Source organism: Pyxicephalus adspersus, chromosome 2, assembly GCF_032062135.1.
Source record: "Pyxicephalus adspersus chromosome 2, UCB_Pads_2.0, whole genome shotgun sequence".
Classification (NCBI taxonomy): domain Eukaryota; kingdom Metazoa; phylum Chordata; class Amphibia; order Anura; family Pyxicephalidae; genus Pyxicephalus; species Pyxicephalus adspersus.
Window position 1 is genome coordinate 37,049,035 of NC_092859.1, and position 27,427 is coordinate 37,076,461.

At 38.3% G+C, this 27,427-nt stretch overlaps 1 protein-coding gene across 2 annotated transcripts in view; it reads left to right on the forward strand.

Annotated features, from left to right (window-relative positions):
* Positions 1 to 1,212: 1,212 nt before the first annotated feature.
* The window catches only part of LOC140323417 (proton-coupled amino acid transporter 1-like), a 45,652-nt gene continuing 19,437 nt past the window's right edge, over positions 1,213 to 27,427 (forward strand). For both annotated transcript variants that reach the window (XM_072400445.1, XM_072400446.1), the window contains exons 1-10: positions 1,213 to 1,291; positions 5,764 to 5,920; positions 6,301 to 6,391; positions 9,657 to 9,745; positions 10,440 to 10,535; positions 13,067 to 13,151; positions 14,114 to 14,332; positions 14,645 to 14,743; positions 26,416 to 26,582; positions 27,173 to 27,342. In XM_072400445.1, coding sequence (XP_072256546.1) covers positions 5,769 to 5,920; positions 6,301 to 6,391; positions 9,657 to 9,745; positions 10,440 to 10,535; positions 13,067 to 13,151; positions 14,114 to 14,332; positions 14,645 to 14,743; positions 26,416 to 26,582; positions 27,173 to 27,342 — 1,168 coding nt within the window. In that variant the 5' untranslated portion in view covers positions 1,213 to 1,291; positions 5,764 to 5,768. The remainder of the gene's footprint in view (positions 1,292 to 5,763; positions 5,921 to 6,300; positions 6,392 to 9,656; positions 9,746 to 10,439; positions 10,536 to 13,066; positions 13,152 to 14,113; positions 14,333 to 14,644; positions 14,744 to 26,415; positions 26,583 to 27,172; positions 27,343 to 27,427) is intronic.

Here is a 27,427-nt window from a genome sequence, read left to right on the forward strand (position 1 = left end):
GTCTGGAAAAGGGAGAACCTGGAACAGGATAGGAAAAAGGTAAGTAGAGCAGAAAATTAGAATAAGAGGCAAAGAAAAAGCAAAGCAAAAAGAACCAGAAGACACAAATCATTTGAAGACACAATTCATTTGACATTAATACACAAAAACAACCGCCCACTACCATCGTGGGAAAGAAGGGTGAGCCACACCCAACCCCTCGTTTATGTTTTTTGTAAATTGTCATATTACAAAGATTTACAAGAATGTTTGAAATAAACATACATACAAATGCAGAGTAATACAGATCAGACAAAGAAGTAAAAATGTGATAATTATGCACATAGAATAAATAATTTAAAATGTTTATAAGGAGGCCCATTCATAAAATGCAGGCTTCTGTGTGAAACCTGCTGTACCCATTGGCTCTTTCTGTTCTTGGTACAAATATAACTCCATGATTAGAGGTAAACATGGTTACTACTTGGACAGGTCACATCTGACTACAGCTGGAAAAGGAAAAATGCCCTGGTGTCAGTGGTTAGTGGTCAGAAATCTGTCCTAGCATGATTTGGAGGAAAAATGCCCCAGTAGATGGTGGTCAGTGGGAAGAAGTGTCAGTGGGATGATGGTGGTCAGTGGGAAGAAGTGTCCGTGGGATGATGGTGGTCAGTGGGAAACATTATTTTGCAGCTTCGTTTAGAATCCGTGTAAGCCCAGTTGGTGATCAGTGTACATGGCTCCAACATTTGTCCCTGATCTTGTAGGGCATTCAGCAGGTCGAAGAGATGGCCAGACATTTAAAGAAATTGGTGGGTATTGGGCCAGGATGTGTGCAATGGAAGTAAGTGGACCATGGTTGATGGAAAGTGGAAGGAAAGATTCCCGATGCTTGGTGGTCAGTAGTAGGGAAGATGCCCAATAATTAGTGGCCAGTGGCAGGGAAGATGCCCAATAATTAGTGGCCAGTGGCAGGGAAGATATCCAATGATTGGTGGTCAGTGGCAGGGAAGATGCCCAATGATTGGTGGTCAGTGGCAGGGAAGATGCCCCATGATTGCTGGTCAGTGGCAGGGAAGATGCCCAATGATTGGTGGTCACTGTCATGGAAGAGTTAACCCGCTTATATTCCAGAAAGTAGCAGAATTGTTTCCCTAAAAAATGTTTCTGGAACAATAAAGATTTTAAAAAAAAATTGAAAAGGAGAAAAAAAAACTGTTGTGGTGTCGGTCAGCTGATTAGCGGTCACGTGACTGTAATGTGTGGCGCTGGCTGCTATGGAGTGAAGAAGAAAGCTGTCGGTGCTCTGACGGTGAGTGCGGCTGGGGGGGCTCCAACACCCCCGGGACGTCACAGAGACTGGAGGAGGGGAGGGGGCAGGTGGTGCTGTCCGCTCGGCGGGTCCTGAATGCTCGGTTGGTCCTGAATGCTCGGTGTATTGTAAGGGGTGGACACCGGCAAACAAGTTGGCAGCGACCTGAGGTAGCAGATTTCAGGGACAGGCCCCGCGTGACCCCGGTAGGAGGAGGGGGGGGGGTTGATTAGTGAGGTGATGGGGCGGGAGCACAGGAGGAGGGGGGGTATTAGTGGGGTGATGGGGGGGTATTAGTGGGGTGATGGGGGAGCACAGGAGGAAGGGGGGTATTAGTGGGGTGATGGTGGAGGGGGTGATTACTGGAGTGGATGTGGAGTGGTTGATGGCATGAAGACAGGAATAGATAGGTGATTAGAAAGGAGAGAAGTTGGGGTGATGAGTGGCGTCTTGCTATCTATAGAGTGTATCAGGGAACCTATGTATTGTTATGTATTGTCTTGCTGATGCCAGAACAAATCAGAGATACTGCCATTGTTGCTTTTTAGTGGGGTGATAGCCATATGTATGGGAATAAAGATATGATTAGCAGGAAAAGGCTGATTAGAGAGGTGACCACAGAAATAATTAGTGGGGTGTCAGGGCTGGAGGGGAGAGATGAATAGCAAGGTGAATGTGTGAGTATAGGGGAGGATAATTATATGAGTACGATACTGGAGAAAAAGGGAGATTCATGTATTAATACAATACGTGCAGAGCGATATAGGAAAAGTGATGATTTGGTTCAGTAACCGAGAATGGGAAGTGATGTGTAGGCAAAGGAAAAGGGGATATTAGTATGACAGTGTCAATACTGTAAGAGAGGACAGGGTGGCGGTAAAAGTATTCATAGAGAGTGATAATACGTACTCCGGAGGAATAATGTGATGACTGAATACAGGAGGAGCATTATAATAAGCGATGTGATCTAAGCTCAGGAGAAAAGGGTAAATTGTGTGATCTGTACAGACGAGGAGGGAATGAGTGGTGGGGTTGACAGTGTGAGTATGGGAAGAATTGGGAAGATTACTGGGATAACAGCTACCGTCCTGGAGGAAAGGTGATTGGGATCCTGGATGGATTGGGTGATTTCTGGTATGACTGTGTGAGTACTGGAGGGAAAGAGCTGGTTTTGGGAAGAGGGTGTAAGTCCTGGAGGGAAGGGGTGATTACCAGGATAACAGCGTGGGTCCTGGAGGGAAGGGTGATTGTTGTGATAATGGCATGAGTCCTGGATCAAATTTTTGATTACTGGGGTGATGTTGTGATTTTGAAGGGAGGACGGTGTAAGTCCTGGAAGGAAAGTGTGTTTATTGGGATGACAGCCTGGAGGCAGGGGGTGATTGTTGGGGTTACAATGTGAGTACACGAGGAGATAGGGGATTACTGGGGTGATGGTGTGAGTACAGGAGGAGAGGGGTGTTAGTTGTGTGACAAAATGATTATTGGAGTAGTGTTGTAGGTATGGGGGGAGGAGAAGGGGTGATTAAACAAAATATAAACAACAAAGGCGTGGTGTATATAGACAGACAGAGGAGAAAAGGGTGATAAGTGGGGTAATAGTGTGAATATTTCTGACAGGTTAGATGTGTTATTTGATATTTTGCAATATTTGTGTGTCTGCATCTTGTTTCTTAAGACCTTAACATGGTACACTCAACAGGAAGTAAGCAATCAGTTTATAGAAGTGTTATATGCTGACTTTACTTTGTGCAAGAACAGTCATGGTGATGGTTTAATTTACCTTTCACTTCTGAGTCGTCATTTCTTTGGCTTAGAAAATTGCTATTCTGCACTACTATCTGCATGCTGGCCTTCAAGTTCTCTTTTTTTTTTCCCTCGGTGTCACATTAGGGATTCACATGCCACATTGTGCAATCACCAATTTATATGTGTGCAGTGCATTTCAGTGGTGGGTATTTAACACGCCACAACAGTTTGTAGATTTAACGCTTGCCATTTTAAAAAAAAAAAAGTAAGCCATAATATTCAGTCTACAGGTCAATGGAGACCTAATAGTCTGTATGAAACTGGTGACTGGTAGATGTTGATTCACAGCCAGATTCACCACTATGAACTGCTTTAAGCAATATGTTTTAGTTTCACAATATGCATGTTATCATTCAGCTTGTGTTTTGAGATTAATTGAGATTTTTATGAGATCACTAACATGACAATGGACTTTTTAATAAGCAGTTTCAACTTTTTTTTACTCTGCTTTGCATTTCTATTGCGTTTGCATTTCATATATTTGACTTTCGTGGAGTTTTTACTTTGCTTTCTGTCCTGAAGATACAAAAGGGAGTATGAAGGAGTTACACTAAAGTTAGCCATAAAAATGTTGATCTTCTTGTTCAAATAGTCCATTTATTCCTTTTTTGAATTGTCCATAAATCAGATGTAAAAATTGATATTGACTACATAGCATGGGGTTCTGCATTGTGAAAAGGCCAAGAAACACTGTCAGGTGTTCAGGGAACCCTGCTATAATGACTATACCTACAACTCACAGTACATTAGTGTGAAGGTCAGTGGGGAGCATGTCACTCTTACAGATAACCCAAATAATCATTGGAGTCACAAATTTCTCATTGCTCTAGGAACCCCTAGTAACCATTGGAGGAACCCCGGGGTTCCACAGAGCTCAGGTTGAGAAATACTGCCCTAAGTTTACGTACACATGTGCAATAGTTCTCGTCTAATAATCGGCTCACGGCTGATATCGAACAAGAATCTTGCGTGTACAGCACTTGTCATCCATCGTCCGAACAACCGTCCTGGCCGATCCACGGATGATGGACGACGAATGATTGTAATGGAAGTGAAGGAGGAGAGAGCACAGCGGGGTGCCGCTCCGTCGTTCTCCCCTTCCCCTCCTAATAGAGCAGAATGGTGCTATATGTACAGCACCCATTCATGTATCGTGCAGTCGTTAGCCATTGGAAAGGACTGTGAAAGATCCTTTCCAACGACAATGATTGCACGTGTGTATATAGCCTTAGAGTTACGGTATGTTAAGACTTGCTTCTGAAAAACGTTGCTGGTAAATGCTCCTGGAAACCTACTCTGTACAGCTAGGCTTCCAGCACTGTCTTCAGGCAAAATAAAAAACTTTGCATTTGCAAAAGATTGTACAGGTTTATGGAGACATTTGGACATCCAAACAACCCTAGAAGCTACATGAAGCTTCTAAACAAAGGTTTGAAAAAAAGTTTGAAAAACCTTAACAAAAATCAGACACCTTCATTTTCAGGATGTAAAACATTTACATAATCCTGAAAATAATGAGGTCTGAACATGTTTTTAATCTTAGTAAGTGACCTGTGAATAAGTGTAAACATCTGGTGTCATCCTTCCCATACTTGTTTGGGTTGGATTACCTGATAAGGAGAAAATTGTGTTTCTTGAGGCCCTGGACAGCTCATGTGAGGTGTGTGGCCAGACTAAAGCTACATACACACTTCCAATTATTATCGTTGGAAAACGAACGACGAACGTTCATGCACGATATATACGAACGATCGTATAGCACCGATCCTGCACATAGAGTTAACGACACGATCGTTCGTAGATATTGTACACACAATAGATACGATCGTTTGAGCGATAGAGGAACTATGTGCACGACAGGAAAGTGAACGGACGTTCGTTCATCATGCATGCTCTGAACATGGACGATCAACGAACGACCGTACACACGAACGATGTTCAACGATCGTCGCCCAATCCGATCCGCCGGTCCGGTCGTTCGTTTCCAGCGACTTTCCTCGTTCGTCGGCGTCGTTGGTTACTTTTTTACGAACGATTTTTTGCCCAATCGATCGTTCGTCGTTCGATTGGAACGATAAAAATTGGAAGTGTGTACGCACCTTAAGATAATAATGGCCATGTAACCATCTGATTGTATAATTGGTAACTAGAGATATCATAGAATTGAGTGCTGACACTGACATTTTCTGGATACAGGTAAAGAAATGCCAGCTTTTCTCTCTGCCTGACCCTTCCCAGTTTGAGGATATATATAAAACTTGTAGCCCCACAAATCTCCTTCCACCAAGTTACAAATTATACAATTGAAATACCCACATTTTTTGATGACACAACATACAGTTGTGGTGATTTTATTCCTTTTCTGTGCCCCTCCCCCTCTTTTATTTTCGCCTAGTGATCCTGCCAATAACACACTTCCTGTCTTAGGGCAACAGCACTTACTGTGCAGGGCAGCTACCATTACTGAAGATTACAGTGCCATGCAGGCAAAGACTTATTTAACTGATACAACAAAAAGCTTTCAGTGGTATGTTTAACAGACCAAATACAAAAAAAATTGGAGACCTTGTTTTGTTAGGGGTTTCATAAAAAATTACATAAGGTAAAGTTGTTCACCAAACCATTGTCGTTTTTTCCTTTCCCTAATGTTCTTGCTCTTTTAGGAAACATGGCTACAACCAGGCTGAGGAATGATACTTTTAATGACTACAGCTCCACTGATTCCAGCCCTGCTGAGGAAAATTCACCGGCAATCAACAACTTTCCCCCTATATCTGGACAGTATGAACGCATTGGGGAGCACAGTAGCAGCAGCACAACGTGAGTGCGCCAAGGGCTCTATTTACAAAGCAGTGAATCTGACATTTCCTCAAACATTCCCTGGTAAAGAATCCTCTAGGTCCGTGTGTTTTAAAGACAGTTATTGATTCTCCACCAATGAATGTTTGAGGGAATGTCCATTCCCTGCCTTATACCCAAAACAAGCATAAAGCTTGTGTCAGGGCCCCCAATAGGCATAACAATTCTTGGTCAATCTAACTCAGAAATCATAAAAACCAGAAGACTTGTATGAGAACTAGACTGCTAGCATATCCAAAATGAATTCAGCAATGCCAGCCTTTATATAACATTTATAAAAGACTAATAGGTAAAAAGTATATACATTGTATTTTATGTTATTTATATTTTTTCAATTTTAGATGGTTCCAGACACTGATACATTTGCTTAAAGGGAACATTGGAACTGGACTGCTCGGTCTGCCACTAGCTGTGAAGAATGCCGGGATTGTGGTATGCATTATAACTTATATGTGTATATACAAAACGGATGCATTAACCCATCAATATTTAAACAAAGCCACATCCCAGAAATTTACAGCAAGATAACAAGAATCGGAAAGCGGGACTTTTAAGGCATTAAATCATCAATTTTAGGATCCTTAAATAGTATAATTTATTTGTACAAATTATCTTAAAACCCAGTTTTGAAGAACCACATTTACAACTCATGATTGTACATATTATAGTGGTTTCCATGATTAGATGACTTTTTGATTCAGCGTGTTTCACGGAAAAAAATACCACTTCATTAGGAACAATCTGCTTCATTTTACAATCATTAAAATTCACAATGTATAGGTCGGTCTGGTAATAGCTCATGAGGATGGTGTAGGGGTACAGGGGATCATTTGGTGGAGAGTTTCCCTCCAAGACTGCACATACTATCCAATAGGATGTATCAAACGTAAATTTGTTTAAGAACATGAGAGTTTTAAGATAATTCATACAAATAAATGATACTTTTTATTTATCTTATGCTCATGTCTTAAAAGTTCCGCTTTCCAGTTTTTGTTGTTTTGCTTTTTTTATGTGTATATACTTGGTGTGTATATACATGGAAAAATCTCACTTTATTCAAATCCTGCATAATTATGATATGATCAGATTAGGAAAGAATAACCGTGTTATCTCCAAAAAAGTTTTCCAGCTGGGTGGCATGAAAATGTGGATGATAAAAATTTGGAAAAAAAGCTTGACTAAGTAGGGGTGCAATGAAGTTGAGGTGCGTGTGTCCAATAAGAATGATATGATCATAGGCAGAAATTATCTACAAAAACAAAGATAGAAGACAATTCAAAAAATGTGTCTATTCAATATCAATATGGTAAACTCACTCCTTATTATACAGACAGGAAGACTTTGTGTTGCGCTGGTAAAGAAATTTGACTTTTCAGCTTAAAAAACATACCTTTGCTCATAAATAGGTCAATTTAAATATGTATCATTGTTCTTAAAAAAAAAAAAACTACCATGACGCATTTCACAGATCAGTGTCTACTTCGTTAGACTAATTATTTCAGTATCAACAAATGAAGTACAAAAATATGTAACTGGGGCAGAAACAGAACGTGATAGCCTCCTGGAACATCAAGATACCAAATCCATAATTTACATATCATATTCCACCATCGCTTACATTACCTTAGGAACAAAAGGCAGGAACATCAGCCAAAGGGGCCCCTCTTAATTTAAGTTGATAGGAAATATTCAACCTCATTATGGAGACAGACAAAACAACGCCTGGGAATACCGAGGAAGAGGTGTTAGGTGGGATCTCAAAAAATGTATCATGGATATTACAGCAGGATATAGGGACAAAGTTCTATTACTATAGCTCAGCTGAAACAGAAGAAAGCTGATGGAAGTATGTCACCATGTGATATATTGGTCATCTCAGGAGGTATATGTGGTCCGAGAGGGATGCTTTGCTTGCTGGAACACAAAACCGTTACGCCTCCTCAGGGAGACCCTGTTGTTAGTGATGGTAACAAGGAAAAAAAGCACCCAGAGCTTTTGCCATAGCTTTCTAGCTTGTAACAAATAGAGAAAGATGAAAGAGCAATCCTGAATGAACGGGAAGTTCAACCTTATAGATACCGGCTAAAATGGCTTTAGTTCCTCTCCAGTGGAATTTAACCCCAGTGATGCTCATGTCTGTGAATGAAATATGGAGATTACAAGATGTTGACAAATTAAAAACATAAATATATTTTTTTAAAAATTATATACATTTTACATATGTAGTGTACATCATTACTATTACAATCATTTCTAGGTAAAGGGGTATATGAAATACATAAACAATTACTGGAAATAGGAGAAATCCATACATAAATCATCCCTGGGGAAAAAATATATGTAATAATTATAAATTGACTGACTAATTCAATCCAATATGCCTATTTCATTTAGACCCGGGTCACTAGTCAAAATGCTTGCTCCCCTAAAAGTTATTCAATGGCTTTTTTTATTGCACTTACAGATTATCCTATCGTGTTTCAGGAAATGATAATGACTGCGTGCTTGTTGCTTTTTATTCGTTTTTAAAGGGGGGTCTGTGACTTTCGATTTTATCTAATTTAGCTTTTGGGTTGGGTTAAACCTTCTACCTCAGTCACATCACTAGTGGACTTGAAGCAGCATGGTGAGTCACTTGGGGAAACTTCCTCCATCTCTGCCTTCCTCATTTCACCACTTTTGATTTTGCTTATACATGATATGCTTCCTTTGCTGATGCTGTTATTATTTTATGATACTCTGTGCATATTATTCCTCTTCATTCATGGAGTGGCTTCTTATGTTGACTGGAAAGGCAGGAAGCTTTGTTTGTGCATCTCTCTGCTTTGATGACAGACGATACAATCTTCTTTTTATGCCCCAACATCAAAAAGTTCTTTTCATGCGTCCATATGTAGCTAAGCAACAAGGCCCTAGAGCAATCCAGATAATTATGAATGTTGTTGTGTAAAATGAGATGTGCTACTTGTACTCCTGCTGCTGGGTTCTCTGTTGCAAAGCATCTGGACACAAATCTACTGTATTCAGCCGGTAATAAGGTGATACACTGTTTTACGCTTTTTGAAAATGGGAGTAAGAATGCTAAATATAGAAAATAAGCAATGTTGATTTAATAAATCTGGAACCAACTCCCCAGTACTAAATAGCACCATGGTACCAAGGTGAGGGTAACTTCATTCAAGGTCCTGGGAGTGCTAAGTAACCCAAATCATCCAAGAGCTTGTTAGTTTTGAAATCCTCCGATTTCCTCAGAAAGGCTGAAAATCCACTTAGGTGCATTGGCCGGACAAAAAGGGTCGTCCACATCCCAAGCAAATATAAAATCTAGTAGTGATCAAGAAGCAGCAGCAGTTAAATGAACGTAAAACCCATTCCTGACATGAAAATGGAATGAAAGGCCCGTGAGTTTTCTACAAAGGCTGATTAGGAGATATATGACAAAGCCTTTGGCTAATTGCATCATAAGGAAAAGGTCACAGGTGGAGATTTTGTTTTGTTGTGTTGTCTGGAACAATAAAACTTTTATGTTCAATAGATATAATTTATTGACATGTATTGCTCCAAATAGGTCAGATATCAATTTTGCAGTATTACATCTTTGTATTGTCCCATTAATAGATTATCATGATGATATTTTATCTATATTGTCTTGTTTTTACTGGTATAGGACATAATTATTTTTTTTTCTTTCTTTCAGTTGGGTCCTCTAAGTCTGGTAGTTATGGGAATAATTGCTGTGCACTGCATGGATCTTCTGGTAAAGTGTGCAAATCACATCTGTCAGAGGTAAAACTTTGCTGCATTTAGCATTTTGTTGGACTTTTAGGGCCTGATTTATTAAAGCACTCCAGGGCTGGAGAGGATACACTTTCATCAGTGAAGCTGGGTAATCCAGCAAACCTGGATTTGATATGGTCCAGGATTGAAAACATTTGCTAACAAATAGCAAATTACATAAGAAATGCACTTCAGGTTTGCTGGATCACCCAGCTTCATTGATGAAAGTGTGTCCTCTCCAGCCCTGGAGAGCTTTAATGAATAAGGTCCATAGTGTTTCTCCTATGCTGCATCAACTGATCATAGGCTTCAATTGAATTGCTGTTTCCATGTCCCTGTAGTGTGAAAGAGAATGATCAACTTTTAAAAAACTATTGACCGATTCATTTAAGCTGCTTATCTACAGCTTTATAGCAGGTGTGGTATGTGAGCTGGTCCACCTATCCTTTTTATGACATTTATTCATTTAGCAGATTCTATGTTATTGATGCCTGCCGTACTCATTTCTTTGTATGATACTACTTAAAACTGTGTTTAATAAAATGATGGCATATTTGCCTATAAATGTTAATTCTATACTGCATAAAAAAAAAAAACTTTGATAATGTTATTTAGTGGTCCGTTAAAGCTTTTACAGTGAAAAAAAACTTTTTTTCTCATATCTTTCCTGTATGTACTAACATTATTTGCTTTCCTATGGAAGGAATCGGCGCCCATTTGTGGACTATGGAGATGCTGTGATGTGTGGGATGGAGTACGCCCCCAGCCATTGGCTAAGAGCAAATTCCATTTGGGGAAGGTAAGTGTCATCTTAACAATATTAGGCCCTTTGGTGTTTGTTTTTGTATTTGCCATTGGTTTTCAACCACAGCAAACTTCTACTAAAAATTGTCACCTTGTTTCGTTGGCGTCCCCCAGCGTCCTGCTGGTCCCTGCAGGTCCTCAGGACACGTCTTCTTCCTCTGATCTCCCGCCGGAGAATGCAGAGACGATCTCTGGGGTTTCCCGGTGACGTCGGTGTAGGCGGAAAGAGCGGTGGGAAATTCAAATAATTTTGTATTAGATTTCATACAAAATAGCTGTATTGAGTCCAATACAAAGAAATCTTTATATATATATATATATATATATATATATATATATATATATATTATACAAGCTACTGTACAGTTATATTACAGGTTTCACTATTTTTTTTATTTTTAACAGATTTTTTTTGTTTTTTTTATTTAAAGTTTAATATTTAATATTGGACATATTTTGGTGAGTTATGCCTAAGAATTATAGCTTACAATGTAAAAAAAAAAATTTCCATGCAAAAAAATGTATTGCTTTTTTGCATGTATATACGGACAGATTTAGAACTCTAGGGGGGTTAAATATTTCCTATTTCATGTGGCCATAATATACAAAACTAGCTTAGAAACAGATTACAAATGCCTTTTAAAAAGTCATGTGGTTGTGTTCATCATTATCCATCCCACTTTTATCTGGTCTCAAGAATGTGGGGAGTGACTGAAGCAGATTGCTGGGTAAAGGCTGATGGGGAAAAATTGACTTTTACCATAATATTTGTCAGTACTGAAATTAAGTACTGAAATAAGATATAGAGTGTTGGGGCAAAAACTGATGATTTGTTTCATTTATTGTTGTTCATTAAATAAGACACAGAAAATCATTATAAACCCCCATAATGTGGTCTTCTAGGAAAAGATTTTTGAACTCTTCCCCCATAACGTAAAAGCACTGTAGAAGAGAAATATTGATTAAGATTAATTGACCTGCAATGGGAGAATGGGCAGGTTCTGGCATCATGACATCACTCTGGGAAGTGTCTTCCCCTTGAGTGACACAGGGCTCCCCGCACATCCATGGTCCGAAGGCCTTGAAATTAGTGGTCCGTTACGTCCAAAAAGTTGTCGACCACTGTACTAAGGGATTCCATTTATTTGTATCTTATGAGTGTACATCAGGCTGTTTCACCTCTTCACCAAGATTCGCGCAGGCTGGTTTTAGTGATACATGTTCCTTGTGTAAATGAGATTCCTTGGTTTTAAGTAATACAGGTCATATGTTTGCTTATTATGTTAATTTTGTTCCAAAGACATGGTTTACTTATAATACATCTGTGCGAGTCTAGTATACTAGGTTTTTTTTATGCAGTTTGACAGCAGTATATATTTTATTTTTTTGGAAGATTTCTTGGAATGCTTGAATCTTTCCAGGAACCCATCACATAATACCATAGTAGGGTTCCACTCTTTTGAAATAATCTGCCTGTTTACTCTGTGACTGTTATTGACAATGATTATGTATAGGGATGGTTTTGTTTTGTCATCCAGCTGATGTAGGTAACAGTGAAAGAAGCACTGTGACAAGTAGTCAATAGGACAGGTAGTAATAGAAAATATCCTTAACAGGGACACCTAATGTAATCATAACCTGACAGAGGTGATGCATTAGGATGAGATCCAAGATCATCACATCTTTTTACTGCTAAGCAGGCAGCAGAGCTTGTACATATAATAAGCAAATATTGTCTATGTGCTCAGTACATACAGATTCACCTTTTTTGGGGATTTATTTTGGGTTAACTCCAGCAGCTTCCAACGGGTGTCTTTTTGCTACAAGTATTATTTTTATAATGAAAATTATCTGCAGTTTTGAGTAATTCTCCCCTGAAGACCTATCCTGGCAAGTGGTGTGTCCTGAAGAAAATCAACCTCATCATACAAACAAAATCCTGCACATAGCCACCGATGGCTGTCAGCTTATGAGAGGGCGTAAAGTTCTGAAATCTTTACATTGTATTCTAACCTTTACCAAATTATTACACTGATTAGAAGAATAAAAACGAGTCAAGGTGGTTCTCTTGTAATCTGCAGCCATTTTCAGAGATGATCACTGCATAACTGATAATCCCTTTTGAAGCACACACATTTTTTAAAATATTTATTACATTTTCACACTTGTTTCATAAGTTTTTTGGCCGTTTTTGAGTCATTATCAATACTATGTGATGACATGATGTCGCTGTCTACAACATCACCTTGTAAGTCCAGGATGGCTAAATACCTTGCTTCTCCAAAAAGAAGACTGGACCGTGAAGGTTGAGCAGCAAGGGGCAGAACTAGAGCACATTTCAGTTAAGATTTTTTTTTTCAATCGGGTTAGGGACCAATTAGAAAAAAAGGCTGGAGTTAAATGTTTGGTCCCCTCACATACACAGTGCTCACCTACCAAATATACTCTTGATGGGATAATAACTGAGGGTTTCTGAGTAATTTCTGATTGTAATTTGCTAAATTAAAACTTATTTGTTTCTCCCAGGAGAATGGTCGGCTTTTTTCTTATTCTGACACAGCTGGGATTCTGCTGCGTTTACTTTGTGTTCCTGGCTGACAACATTAAACAGGTAACTATAATTGGAGGAGCTTTGTAGTACTTTAAATTGGCTCACTTACAAGTACTGTAATACTATGAGATTTCTGTAAATTAGTGATGCAAGCATCAGACTGCGCAACACCACCTGGCAAAAGTTTCTTAAAGTTTACCTATTATTACTGGTTCTTCCTACATCATCCGATCTTTCTGCAAGCATGAGATGGGGTGATGCTCTATACAGAAAATGTAAAAAAAAAAAAAAAAAGAAAAAGTGCCAATCTAACCAAGCATGCCTGTAATCAGTTCATTTTTTTTGGTTTTACATTAAAGTTTTTTTTGCCAGTGCCATTTCTTTTATATGGCAGTACATGGCACCTATAAAGCACATTGCACCACCCAGAATTGGGCTGCCCATTTAGAAGATGGACTGCTCTAATGCAGTGAGAAAATATGGGCTCACATATGTGTTAATAAGACCTTAATATAGCTGATGCAATATATGGTGTATGATTTTGTTGATAACTAAAAAAATTCTAAGAATGTCTTTGCACTTTTTGCATATGTTTTAGTGCCACCTTCTGGGGTATTAAGAGTATTGCATGTTTTACCTATTTTCTTACATTGATCGGGTTACTGACAGCTGCTTTTGTCTGTAAGTTGTTGCCTTCATTTTACCATGAAATGGAACTCCAAATGGCAAGATACTCAGATGTTTTTCATACTATTTTATCTGTCATTGTGTTTTTTGCATATCTTGTAATTTACACAGACCTTATAGTAAGGTTCTATGACCTCCCTGGTAACTAAAATGTAATACAGCATTTTTTAGGACCAGCCTCTGAGAATTGATTGATTGACTCCACCTCTTCCAGTTTTTAATGTTTTTTATAGTGGAAGAGTGCTGACATACAACCAGAATATTAGGACACATTTAAGTACATTTAGTAGATGCATATAAAAAAAAACTAAATATTTGTTTCTTTCTTCCTATAGGTGGTAGAAGCTGCCAATGCCACTACAAATGACTGCAGTTCTAATGTGACAGTGGTACTGAAAGAAAGCATGGACTCCAGACTGTACATTTTGTCCTTCCTGCCATTCCTCATTCTTTTAGTGTTCATTAGGAACCTGCGCTATTTATCAGTTTTTTCATTGCTTGCAAATCTGGCCATGTTGGGGAGTGTCGTCATGATCTACCAGTATATTGGAAGGGTGAGTAACTACTTATGCAAAGCAAGCTAAATAAACCATGGGAAAAGAGAGAATTGTCAACAGCAACTTGTCAAATCCTTGCTTTGTTGTAATCTTCTTAGACAAATGACAGCTAGAATCTGAACCTTTGCTTTCTTTGCTGCCTTAGATTTGGACATTTGTTCTATTTATTATGTTTAAGAACCACAGACACTAGTCTTTCAGTCTGTTCTCTAATGTATGAGACACTGCTAGATAATAAATCTTTAGTCCCTAATATTATGATTGCACTAAACTACTTAATTTAATGTTTTTTTTTTTTCCTAATCCTAGGATATTCCAGATCCCACTCATCTTTCCTACGCTGCTAGCTGGAAAACCTATCCCCTGTTCTTTGGAACTGCTATCTTTGCTTTTGAAGGCATTGGAGTGGTAAGTTGATGTTTTTTTCTTGCAAGAGTTAGGCTATAATCAGGCCTCAGGAACAGGCATTTTAAGTGTTTTTATAGCCTGCAAATGCATAAAAATGGCTTTGTGAAAAAAATAGGTAAATGAAACAGCATAGGCCTGTTTTTTATGCTGTTACAAGCGGTTATTCAGAAGCTCCATGCTGCTTCTAGGGGCAGTTTGGCCACAAATGTGCCTCCATAGACTTGCACTGAACTGCACATAAGTGCTTATACGGACGTTTATGAGCTTTTGCTTCAGGTGTTTATAGACATTTTTAATGACTGTGAATTAAGCATGGTTCCTTGCTGAAAGGGGAAAAAACTAGGCATTGTACCACAAAAAAAAGTCTATAAACAATCTGGATGCTTGTCCAGGTGCCTGAACTGTGCATATTAGCTGTCCAGGAACAGTAAATGCTGCATTTTTTTTATTACTGCATGTCTGAAAGCCCTCATTCAGTCTCCCCCTTCTCACCCACCATTAGATCTCACTGCCATTGTCCCTTTTTAGTGCAATCAATTGCAATTTCATTTACTGCAGTGAGCTCCTACAAGCTGCAAAGAGTTAGTAGAGTTGCTGATATTTTGTCCGCCTCTCATTACACTGATATTGCAGAGGATTTTCTAACAAGTGCCACTTACACATATTATATCTTTCAACTCCTGTTCATCAGTTAGTGGCTGTTAGTGGTTGTCCATTTAGAGTTCTTTCCAGGTGATAAGGCCTTCATTATATCTAAAGTTTGTTTGCGACTCTGTTGTATTAGATGACTTTTCTCTCCACATTCAGAATTGATTTGCTTCAGCAGAAAGTTCTAATGGTTGCACGCAGTTCACAAAACTATGTGACTTCAGTCATTTTCTATATGAACTGTGGCTATAAAGAAGTTGTTTGCTGTCCTCCCTATTCTATTATCAACTGCATCCTAAACGTTTGGTGGAGCTGTTGCAGGCATTATGTAGAGTTTGTCAGTCAGGATGGTTTGCAAGACTCACTGAGAACAGGATTATTTAGTGGGCATGAGCTGATCTTTCCTAAGTGGGCAGGCATACTCTACCACTAAGAGAGTTGGATTGGTGTACCAGGGTATCCAATTCTTGCTTGTTCCAAAAATCCCCAGGCAGGTAATGCTCTACTGGTTTTCTAACTCTTCTAATCTTTTCCTGCATTTGTCAGTTTTTAATGATGCAGAGAGCAGTGATAATGTGTGATGTCAATGCTGCTTTCTTTATCAATAATTCGGAGCGCCATGGTGAAGCTTCCTAAGGGCTAAGGTCCATGATGTCTTTAGACTCCCAAAATACATGATGCTGGGAATCATTCTGTCCAGAATACTGACAACATCTAATGGCTACGAGCAGTCTTCAGAACCATTGAGCACAGAGGATGACCTTTTGACATCAGTGCCACTGTACTACTGTACTGTGAGCCCAATCTGATATAGTTATGCACCTTTCTGGGGTAGTTCCATGACAATTGGCACTCACTAAAATTGGATTGAATTAAACTGGTCACCATTCACAACCTGATGGTCATGGACAGACCTGGAGACTACTTATGTATTGCAGTAAAAGTTGAACTTTACATGTGGCAAGTGTATTATTTCAAACAAAACATAAATGCAGTTTGAAAAAGTGTGTGTGTGTGTGAATAAAAAATAGAAATTAATACACATTCATATGACCTGATATGTCCTACAAGCAAAAGAATTTCATAAATTTCTTATCTGCACTTCCAACGGTGATTGAGAGCTTCACTCTCCTCTGCCTGTTCTTGTTAAAGTGCCTGTTTGAGTTTAGGCCTGTGGGTCAGCTGGATGTACAGTATATCGGTATTGGATTACTGCTGTTGGCAGGAATGAGGGGTTACTTGCAACATCAAAGCCATTTTGTTTTAAGCTGATAATTACAGATTACTTTTCTTTCATTGTTGTATTTCTTTTAAAACAGGGTGCACATTTTTTATATATTTTTTTTTTTGTAATTGTGCAGTCATTCTCCTCTATTGATGACATATAGCATGAAATGAAAGCAAGGTCCGAGTGTTTTTAGTCATACGATACATCTGTCCCAGTTGCTTATAGCACATTGCTCTAAATTGGCTATTTAAAAAAAGTTTTATTTTAGTAGGTGTACGTTTTGTGTGTGTATACCAAAAGGCAAGACTGAATTTTTGCATAAGGGAGGGAATAGAGTGGACCCCTTTTAGGTTTTCCCCTCCTCTGTGTCCCTGTTGTCTTCACAGGAGAAGAAAGTAAAGGGAAATTTCCCCAAAAGAAGTGAGAGCAAATGTGAGAAAAGACCCTCTGTCACTGCAACAACTGTCCTCATTGGTAAATTTTCTCTCTATTCCTCTTCTGGTGGCAGCTTAAAGCGGAACTATACCTAAAATTAAAAAAAAACACACTTACCTTTACTCCCACAAATCTGTTGGGAGGTTTCTTCGTTTGGGTCCCGCGTCGTCCTGGTATCTGTTTTTGGCCCAGCGAAGCTAAAGTAATGATAGCTAAATTATTTTATTTTCTTTGTGTAGTTTGATCTGTCTGCCTAAGGTCATGGATACCCAATACCGGCCGCGGCGGGTGCAGCACCTCCCCTCTTTTTTTTAATTTTTTTTTTTTCTATATATTGAAAAATTGTATTCAATTCTTTATAAAGGGTTGTCTACCCTTTTATGTAAAGTAAACATTTTGATATATTTCATATAGGTCTGCTTTACAATTTTGGTTTATCATGTATTTTAAAACCTATGGATGATGGTCACCTGGACAGATAGAGTGAATCTTCCTAAATAAAAATAGCCAAAAAAACACCCAAAAAATGGGGATACTCATCCTTACCTCACTATACAAAACTAAAATAAACTTTTGGCTTTAAAAACACTTTACCCTCCTAGATTGTAAGCTCTTCAGGGCAGGGTCTTGTCCTCCTTCTGTGTCACTGTATGTCATTTGCAACCCCTTTTTTATGTTGTAATATGTTAGCGCTATGTAAATCTTCTTCTTCTTCCTTCTTCCTTCTTCCTTAAAAAATGGACCAAGACTTTTGAAATTAGAATATTTTTGTGATTGGGCTTTAATTTACTTTAAAAATTCCAAACAAGTAAAGATGTGAAATAGTCATTAGAAAGATTAACTGTACATTTCCCAGTATGTGGTTAAATTGAGAGGAAAGGGATTATTTCCTATTCAGACAAGAACAACGCCTCTCATTAAAGTTGCCTATACAAGTACCTAACAGACTTTCTTCTCCCAGGTAGTAGAAAACGCAGAACAAGCAATAATGATGGTATACAGAATATTACCTTACAACTAAACCTTTAATTTCACCGTCTTTGTTGTGTGAACCCCATATTACTTGTACAATTATCAGATTCTACTGTTCTTTTAATCTAACGGTATTAATTACAGAAATAGGCTTCCCAATTGGCTAAATAATAAACCAGTATCTAAGAGGAAAGTGATAGCTGAAGTATTTTATTTTCTTTGTGTAATTTGTCCTGTAAAGCTTAGGTCCTGTCTGCCTAAGGTCATGGGAAAGGTTAAACCATAAAGATAGAGATTTCCATATGGCAGCTTAACTATAAATGTGTTCTACAAGGGATTTTTTTTAAAAGAGAGAATAATTACAGTAAAGTTACAGTGTCTTTGGAAAGAGCCCACTCCTGAACTTTTTAATTCTCCTTTTACCGGCTCCTCCTGCCAGCCGTTCTTCCATTGCAGCCAGTGATGATACTGATGTTGCTCCCAGATATAAAGGAGAATGTTTCCTCTTCACAGATGGCAATGCTTAGGTCTAGCAGCCTCAGCTAGGCTCAAGCACTCTCACTTGAGACCGTAGTGTCACCTCTTCTCTTGATATGACATTTGAAGACTTTAGTGCCAGCTTCATGTGAAGAAGTGACAAGCAAAGTGCTAGGAAGCCTAGTCTTAGTTAAGTGGTCTTGAGAGCCCCATTTGCAAAAGCTTTGTCACTTTCCCCTGAATAGGCTAGTTTGTCCTTAGGGTGTTATCGTGTACTAATACTACCATTTACAGTTATGTTAAAGTAACCATGTACCTAAACTCAGAAATTTAACTTTACATAAAAGGGTAGACAACCCTTTTAATAAAAGTAAAAATTTTGTTTGTATTTTTTTTTTAAGTGCAACACCCTTTTTTTTAAAAAAAAGAAAAAAAAAGGTGCAGCACTGCCCCATGTATTCTCAGTCGCCTAGGAAATCAAAAATGAACAGAAGCACAGAGCCTCCTGGGATACATACGTCTTGCATCTCGATAGGGTCTTGGCTGCTTCTGCTGCGCATGCCCGAGAATCTCGGGCATGCGCAGAAGGAGCCCTTACATCAACAGGGAAATAAATTGCCGATTTCACGCATGTGCAGTGCGAGATTGGGTGATGTAGGAAGAAGAACCCGGAAGAAGAGAGGAGAAGATGGCGGCACCTGACGCTCCCTCTGCGCCAGGCTAAAGACGGATACCGGGACCCAATGGAAGAAACCTCCCAACGGACAGACTGATCTGCGGGATTGAAGGTAAGGGTGATTTTATTGTTTTGGGTTTACTTCTGCTTCAACTTCCCACCCTAGCGCTATGGTTTTGCTTTTCTATTGGTTCTTCATTTTATTCAGCTGTGGAAGCTAAAGGAAATTCTTCAGTTATAGAGGAGCATGTGACTGTTGAATGTTACAGGGCTACTTTTGATAACTAATTTTAGAAATATGTAATTGGTTAAGGGTGCTTCCTTGATACTGTGTTTGCGGATCACAATAAGTAGCCAAGCAGTTCAATTGAAAAAATATGCAATATTGTATCATTACCTAATTTGGTAGAAATTATTAAAAAGGTTTTTTGTTCCTAAACACTATAAAGATAATTTGTATATAACACCATATACATTCACTACTTAGAAAAAATTATTTGTATGCCAGTGTTGCTTTAAAACCCTACATGAATACCATAATTTTCCTTTACACAAAACCAATCCTTTCAGCAGTATAAATGATAGCTGGACCTCTTTAAAGATTGGAATTTCTTCTCCACTTAAAAATGTATTTTAAATAGAACCTTTAGCTTCAGGTCCTTGAATTGAAATCTGAACAAGTGTAACTTAACATTCATTGCAGTAGAAAATTGTTCCTACTTGATTTAGCTATTACATGGTATTTGATGGAAAATGTGTTGTGTATCCATAATGTATGAACAGCAACTCATTCAATTGTAAACATTCTAAGGAGTTTCCCTCTAATTGCAAAAAATGCCTTACATTTAATAAGATATGATCCAGCATCCTGCCAGTTACATTTTTTGTCTTAGTGGGTGTGCATGATTTCCCTTGGAATCTAGTTCAATTTTAAATTACAGGGCAGACATCAGAACTTGAATACAGCCTTTCAAATTCTTCAATCTTTTCCAGTTAATAGGATTGTGCCTGTGTTTTTAATATTGCTTACATTATTTCAGAATTGTCTGTAAAACGTGATGTCTACTTCTCCAATTTACATATGTTCAAGTGACGGGCAAACAATGGAAGTATACAAATAAATTATACAGATATTAAAGCTGAACTCTGAATTGAGCTGTTTTACCTTGCATAGGATTTGTATTTTGTAGATTTATAGAGCACTGAAAGACACCAACCAGAGGCCTGATTTATCCCTTCTAAAGTTAGGTAATACTAGATCATGCTAGGATATGATCAGGTACTTACAGTTGCTACTTTTGTAAATACAACTGTTTAAAATAGACTTGTGTGACCCACCCTCCCTTCCTGCACTAGCCTGCATTTAAGCTCCTCATCCCTACTTTTTAGTTGTCTTGTTACAATGTTTATTCCAGTTTGACTGGAATCTCCTTCTGTGTTTGGTCTCCCGGATACACTAAGCTTACATTGACTTCTATGAAGTTTGATTGAAGATGCTTCCCAGGATACCCCACCACAAAATCTACATTCAACTTTTAAATATGCAAAAAGGTGGCATCATGATGAAAGTTAATGTTCATCAGTAATAAAGAACCAATCTAATATTTCTCTATATTTATCATAAAGCATTCTGATTGTTTATAATTGGGGTTAGTTCTGTGATTCTTTTGCCCTGGTTTTTCTTGCATTTACTAATTCTGGTATTCAGGTAAGCAGAGAAATGAGTGATGACATACAAGGTGGCATTGTGTGACAGGTTACAAAGTCCTGTCAAGTGCTGATTGCCTGTCACACTAAAGAAGCTCTAAAGAATATCTGCAATTTGTAGATTTAATCTCTGCAAAGGTCATTGAACCATATGCTTCTTGTCTGCTCAACTGGACTTTAAGAACATTGATGTCAGATTATGCCAAATAATTCTGAGTGAAGAAGGTTAACATTTAAGATCATGGGATAAAATTCTCCACATTGCACAGCTTTAGAGTCCACTGCTTCTGGAAGATTACAATTTTGGGCAATACAAGTCTGAACATACGATCAAATGACTTTACTGCACATCTAATTGCATTAATTTAGTGGTTCCCATTACAGTAGTTCCAAAATTGGAAGATTATGGCCCAATTTTGAAGAGCTTACAGCTCCTGAAGACATCGCTTCAGCTTGACATTTCATTGAAAGTTATGAATATAACACTCCAAGTGATATTAGATAGTTTTGCATTCCCTTGGGGGTCATTTTATAAGTGTGTGTGTGAACTGCCATAATTCTTTGTAGCATGGATTTACCAAAGTGCTGAAAACCGTCCTCAGGGATTTTGGTCCATATTGACAGGATGCCATCATGCTGTTGCTGCAGAATTGTTGGCTACACATCCATGATATATTTTATCCCATCCCACTGCCTTCAAAAGTGCTGTACTAAATTAAAATCTGGTGACTGTGAAGGGCATTTGAGTACAGTGAAATTATAGTCATGTTCAACAAACCAGCTTGAGATGATTTAGGCTTTGTGAATGGCAAGTTACATTACTGGAATAAACCATCAGAAGATGTGTATACTGTGGTCATTTAAACTTATGGTTTCATGGTGCTGATGCCATATTTTGATATTACCATCCGAATATTACGGCAGAAAATGAAGCCCATCATACCAGGCAATGTTTTTTGGTAAGCCTGTGCAAATTGTACTCTCAGGTGCCCGTGCTCAGCTGACAGGAGGGGCACCTGCTGTCCATCAACTTCATAGTTCAAAATGTTGTGCATTCAGAGAAGTCATTCTGCATACCTCCATTGTAATGAATAGTTATTTTGGTTACTGTTGCATTTCTATCAGCTCACAGCAGTCTGGCCATTCTACTCTGGCATTTTTCCCTCAAGAACCTCCACTCACTGGATTTCATGGACCATTCTCTGTACACCCTGGAGACAATTGTGAAAAACACAGCAGATCAGCCGTTTCTGAAATCTTCAAACCAGCCTGCCTTGCACAAACAACTTTGCCACCTATTGTCACCTAAATTACCTTTTTTCCCCACTTTAATGCACGGTTTAATTTCAGCAGGTTGTATTGACAAAATGCATTTAGTGACTGTGCTTGTGTGTTGCAGCTCACATTTAATTTGCAGTGGTATGCATTATTAACGTATTATATACACACCCATAGTGCATGGCGCAACATTCCAATTTATTGAGGTATTCTGTTTAAATATTTTTCACTTTTCCAAATTTTCTTTCCATTCACCTGATTGCTATTTATTTATATAGAAATAACCCAGATCTGCCAGAACTGTTCAGTACAAACTTTTTTTAAAGCTTTTGCTTTTGCAAAAAAATAAATAAATAAAAAATAAAAAATGCTTTTAAAATACAGATAATGCTACAACCACCAAACCATATTTTTTTTTCAATTCATTTGTTCCCTTGTTCTTCGTGCATTTTCTCTGCCATGTCTGTCTGGACAAATGACACATTGTCAAAAATAATTTTCTCCTGAACGCTGCAGTTTAAAATTATTAATGTACTTTTGTGCTCTTGTAGAAAAACAAAAACAAACAAAACATCACAAAAACATCTCATTATCAAAAGTAAAAAGAACAAATTATATTGAAAATGTTCAAAGTCATGAGAACACATTGATATTCCTGTATGTGAACCCCTGCCATTGTGCCCTGCTTGGTTGATTCACTCCTCATCCAGTGACTACTTCGGTGCTACACACAATTTTATAAAACCCATAATATTAGAACAGATGGTCAGGGGGCCCATGGATGCAGGTGTCCAGGAAGAAATTCTTGGCTGTACATCCTATGTTCTCATGAATTGTACGATTAAACTCCACTAGGAGGTGGAAGTGCATCATACGATTACACACTTGGAATGTTTGTAGTCACTTGGTAAAAATAAAGCTTAAATATTGCTGACTTCCCTTGTGTGTCCAAGATTTTACTCTTATCTGGTTGCTTACAGGGTCTGGAATGTGCCTGCACCCAGGGCAGGATGAGCAATGCTACCTTAAAGGACATTTAGGTGGCATTGCTTTTTGTGCACTGCCCAAGGCATGGGTTGTCTAGTGAGAACAGACATCACATCGGCGTTAAATTTGATGGTGCTTGTAGCATTGTTTCTCCCCAGGCATTTGAGGTTCCCTGCAAAGATCAATGTGTCTCTCCACACCCCTCCCTCTTTTGGCTGACACTTTATCTATAATGAGTTTTTATTGTTTTTTGCATAACAAACATACGGAGGGATACAGAAAGAGAAAAAGGGGAGGGGGGGGGGGTAAGTACCAGTGAATATAACAAATATACAGCTAAATGATCATTGAAAATACCTAGGTATAACGCAGAAAAGCCCAAAAATAGAAACTAATGCACATAGAAAACAGTACTGAGATCATCATATTTTCTGTACATTCTATACACTTATCCTCTACTGATAACAAAGTGCACTGATCTAAGCCATGTTTAGTATACAGCTAATAATATCAGTCTCATTATCCATGTTTCAAACACACTTAAAGAAGGATCCCAATATCAAGGATAGCCCTTATATAAAGAAGTATCCCAATATCAAGGATAGCCCTTATATGATATCTTTATTGGAACCCTATGATAGGTAGGAGCGGAGCACCTGGGGATAATTATAATAAACCCATAAGTCCAATGAGTTATGTGTAACTTTTCTATTTTCTTCCCATGCTATCTGGGACTCCATGGTTTCCATGTCATTGACTTCACATACCCATTCAGTCATTGATGGAGATACAGAAGTACCCCAGTGCCTAGCAACTATCCTTTGTTCAGCTGTGATGAAATACTGCAGTAGATCCTTCTTAAAACATTGAAAGGACCCCGGTAGAATATGTAAGAAAGGGATCTTAGGGTAAGGGGGTATATCAGGGTCTGTAATTCTGTTATAGAGGTCAAAGATTTTCTGCCAGAAAACACAGACAGGAGGACATGAATCCCAAATATGGAGCATGGATCCTTGTGCATGTTCACATCTCCAACATGTAGGCGAATACATCTGATCAAATCTATGTATGTCTATTGGGCATCTGTACCATCTACTAAGGATCTTATAAGAACTTTCTTGGTCTTTACTGGATCTGGACATCTTATAGGTCAGGGTAAATGCCTTGGAGATTTGTTCTTGATCCAGTGAAATGTCTATATCTCTCTCCCAATATTTATTAAAATGTGGTACTGGTATAAAAACTTGTAATAGAAGCCGATATTTGTACGCCACTCCATGTGTCATTCTGAGGGCATTCTAAGGATTGAAGAAATTGGATGTAAGGTCAGACTATATGCCTGTATTTGATTATTCGCCAACCATGCAGAGCCATACATCTCACGCTGGATCTGCAGTTCCCTAAATGAGGGTATCTTTCCATTTTGTAAAATGTTTCTCACATAAGGTTGGTCTTGTTTATTCCAGGTTAGGAATTTAACTGCATCACATCCTGGGGGAAATTCAGGGTTATTAAAGAGGGGCATTAAGGGACCTGGAGGATAATAAATTCTGTTTAAGTAAGGAATCCCATAGAGAAAGCACTGTATGTACAGTAGGTGGGGTAAGCTGTGACAGGGATTGAAATAATGGTTGTACCCAAGGTAGGGTAGGGTCTAGAACCACCCACAGTTTTTCTACCCTATTTTTAGCCCAGTCTATCACTCTATTAAATATTGGTGCCATGTAATACAACTTAAGATCCGGGATAGCCAGTCCACCTCCTGATTTTCTCCTTTAGAGAATTTGTTTATTTATACATGCCCCCCCCCCAAATAAACATGTGTAATAAACTAGAGAGGCGAGGGAAAACATTTTTTGGAGGTGGAACAGCCACTGTGTAAAAGTAGTATAGGATCCTTGGCAGTGTTTCCATCTTTACAGTAGCAATTTGGCCCAACCAGGACAGTCTCAGATCACTGTATGAACGAAGAGCATTGTTACCAGTTGTGATTAGGAGCCCATAGTTCATGTCAGCTATTAACAAAAAGTTGGAAGGTATTTTGATGCCCAAATATTTGACCGACTTATCCCGCCTTCTAAAAGGAAAATTGTTCTTTAACTGTGATACTTGCTTACAGGATAACGAAATGTTAAGAGCTTCCGTTTTGTCGTAGTTCACTTTAAAGTTACTTAGAGCTCCAAATCAAATTCCTTTAGGAACACTGGGATAGAGATGTGTGGAGATGTAACATAGTAGGAGATCATCCACAAAAGAGTAAAATTTACACTGATGGTCACGAGTTTGTAAACCTTTGACATCTATATTACTCCTAATCACATTAGCCAAATGTTCCATTACCAGAATGTATAGTATGGGCAAAAGAGAACAGCCCTGTCTAGTACCTTTCCTTATAGAGAAGTCTATTAGCTCAGACTTTTGCATATGGCTCAGTGTGGAGACCTTGTATTTTATTAAAGGTAGATGGACCTATCCCCATTTGTAAAAGTGTCTCTTGTAAAAATATCCAATTTACTCGGTCAAAAGCTTTTTTGACAATAGACTGACAATAAACTGACAATAGACACATGGGGACTGATGTTTTCTGAGCATAGTTGATGAGAGAGACTGTTTTTAGAGTGTTATCGTTAGCTTCTGTCCCAATTGTAAAACCCACTTGATTGTGGTGTATGATATTGATTGTGGTTTTGGTATGACTGTGATATGTGCTTCAAGAGATTGGGCAGGGAAACCAGAATCGTTAGAGATACTGTTAGGCGTAGATAGTAGGAGAGGCGAGATATTAACCTGAAAGGTCTTATAAAACCTGGCCATAAGGCCTTCAGGTCCAGGGCTTTTCCTAGCTTTCAAGGAAGATATACGGGAGCTTAGTTCTATTTCCCTAAATGGTTTCTCCAACCGCTGTTGATCAGCTAGAGATATAGTTGGTAAAGCGGTGGCTCATATGTAATCTCTAACCTTATTTGGGTGGCACTTTAGAAGATGTTCCGAATTTTGCACACAAAAATTTGCCTGATTGGTCTGAGGATATGCTTGTTATTGGTCAAATTAAGTCTAATTACAACTATTTGTTTTTTTTAATAAATGTTGACTTTTTCACAGTCCGTTTTTTGGTAAATATGCTTTTTAGCATGTGCTAGTTGAACTCTGGTGTTATCATTTAATGATGAAAGTTCAGTGTTACAGCCTGACCATATTAGAAAATAAAACCAGAGCATTCTATAACATTTATGGAATACTTCAATAATTTCTTTCTTTTTTTAGATCCTACCTCTGGAGAATAAAATGAAGATCCCCCATCAGTTCCCTATTGTGTTGTATGTTGGCATGGCTATCGTCACAGTTCTCTACATCAGCATGGGAACCCTGGGCTACTTGCGTTTCGGCTCCATGATACAGGCCAGCATCACTCTGAATTTACCAAATTGTTGGTAAGTCAGGGAATATTATACCTGACTATGTCTTTTGTCTGTAATACAGTAAAGTGAACAATGCACTTGCAGATCTTTTATATAGAAAGTTCTGCTTTCTCGTCTTTGGGTTCTAGGTAGGTTATTCAGTCACACATCATGCACATAAAGGGCCCTGTTGCCCATTTTGCTGCATATACAGGTTCTGTGTAAATCCATGTATTCATTAGTAACCCTTGTGTAAACTCTACTTGACATTTAAACTTGACACAAAAAAATATAAATATATGTAAGTTGTGGGTCAGCTTTATGCTCAACATGGAGTTGGCCTTTATAATTTTCCTGTTCACAACAATGTGGTTCATTGAAGTTTATCAAAAGAAGCTCTGTCTACTGAATTTGTTGTGTACTGAACTCCAGTTTTCCATTAAATAAAGTCTTTTGTAGTATATATAAAATGAAAATGCTACTAAATAGAACCTTTATGTATTTTATGAAATCTCAATCATGCATTTGGTGCAGCATAAGATAAGTTTAAAGATAAATACTTAGTTGGGGAAAAGCTATGTTGGGGTTATTCTTGGATTAGTCTCTATATCTGTCTCCCACAGGCTGTACCAAGCTGTGAAGCTGTTGTATTGCTTCGGGATCTTCATCACATTTGCATTACAGTTCTACGTTGCTGCAGAAATTATAGTCCCCACTGTCACCTTTAGAGTGTCTGAACGCTGGACGTTACTGGTGGACCTGAGCATGAGAGCAGCTCTAGTTTGTGTAACATGTGAGTTTTTTTTGTTTTACCTTTTTTTTACTTTACTTGTTGATATTGTATAGTAAAATATTTTATGTTCTTTTAGGCATAAAAC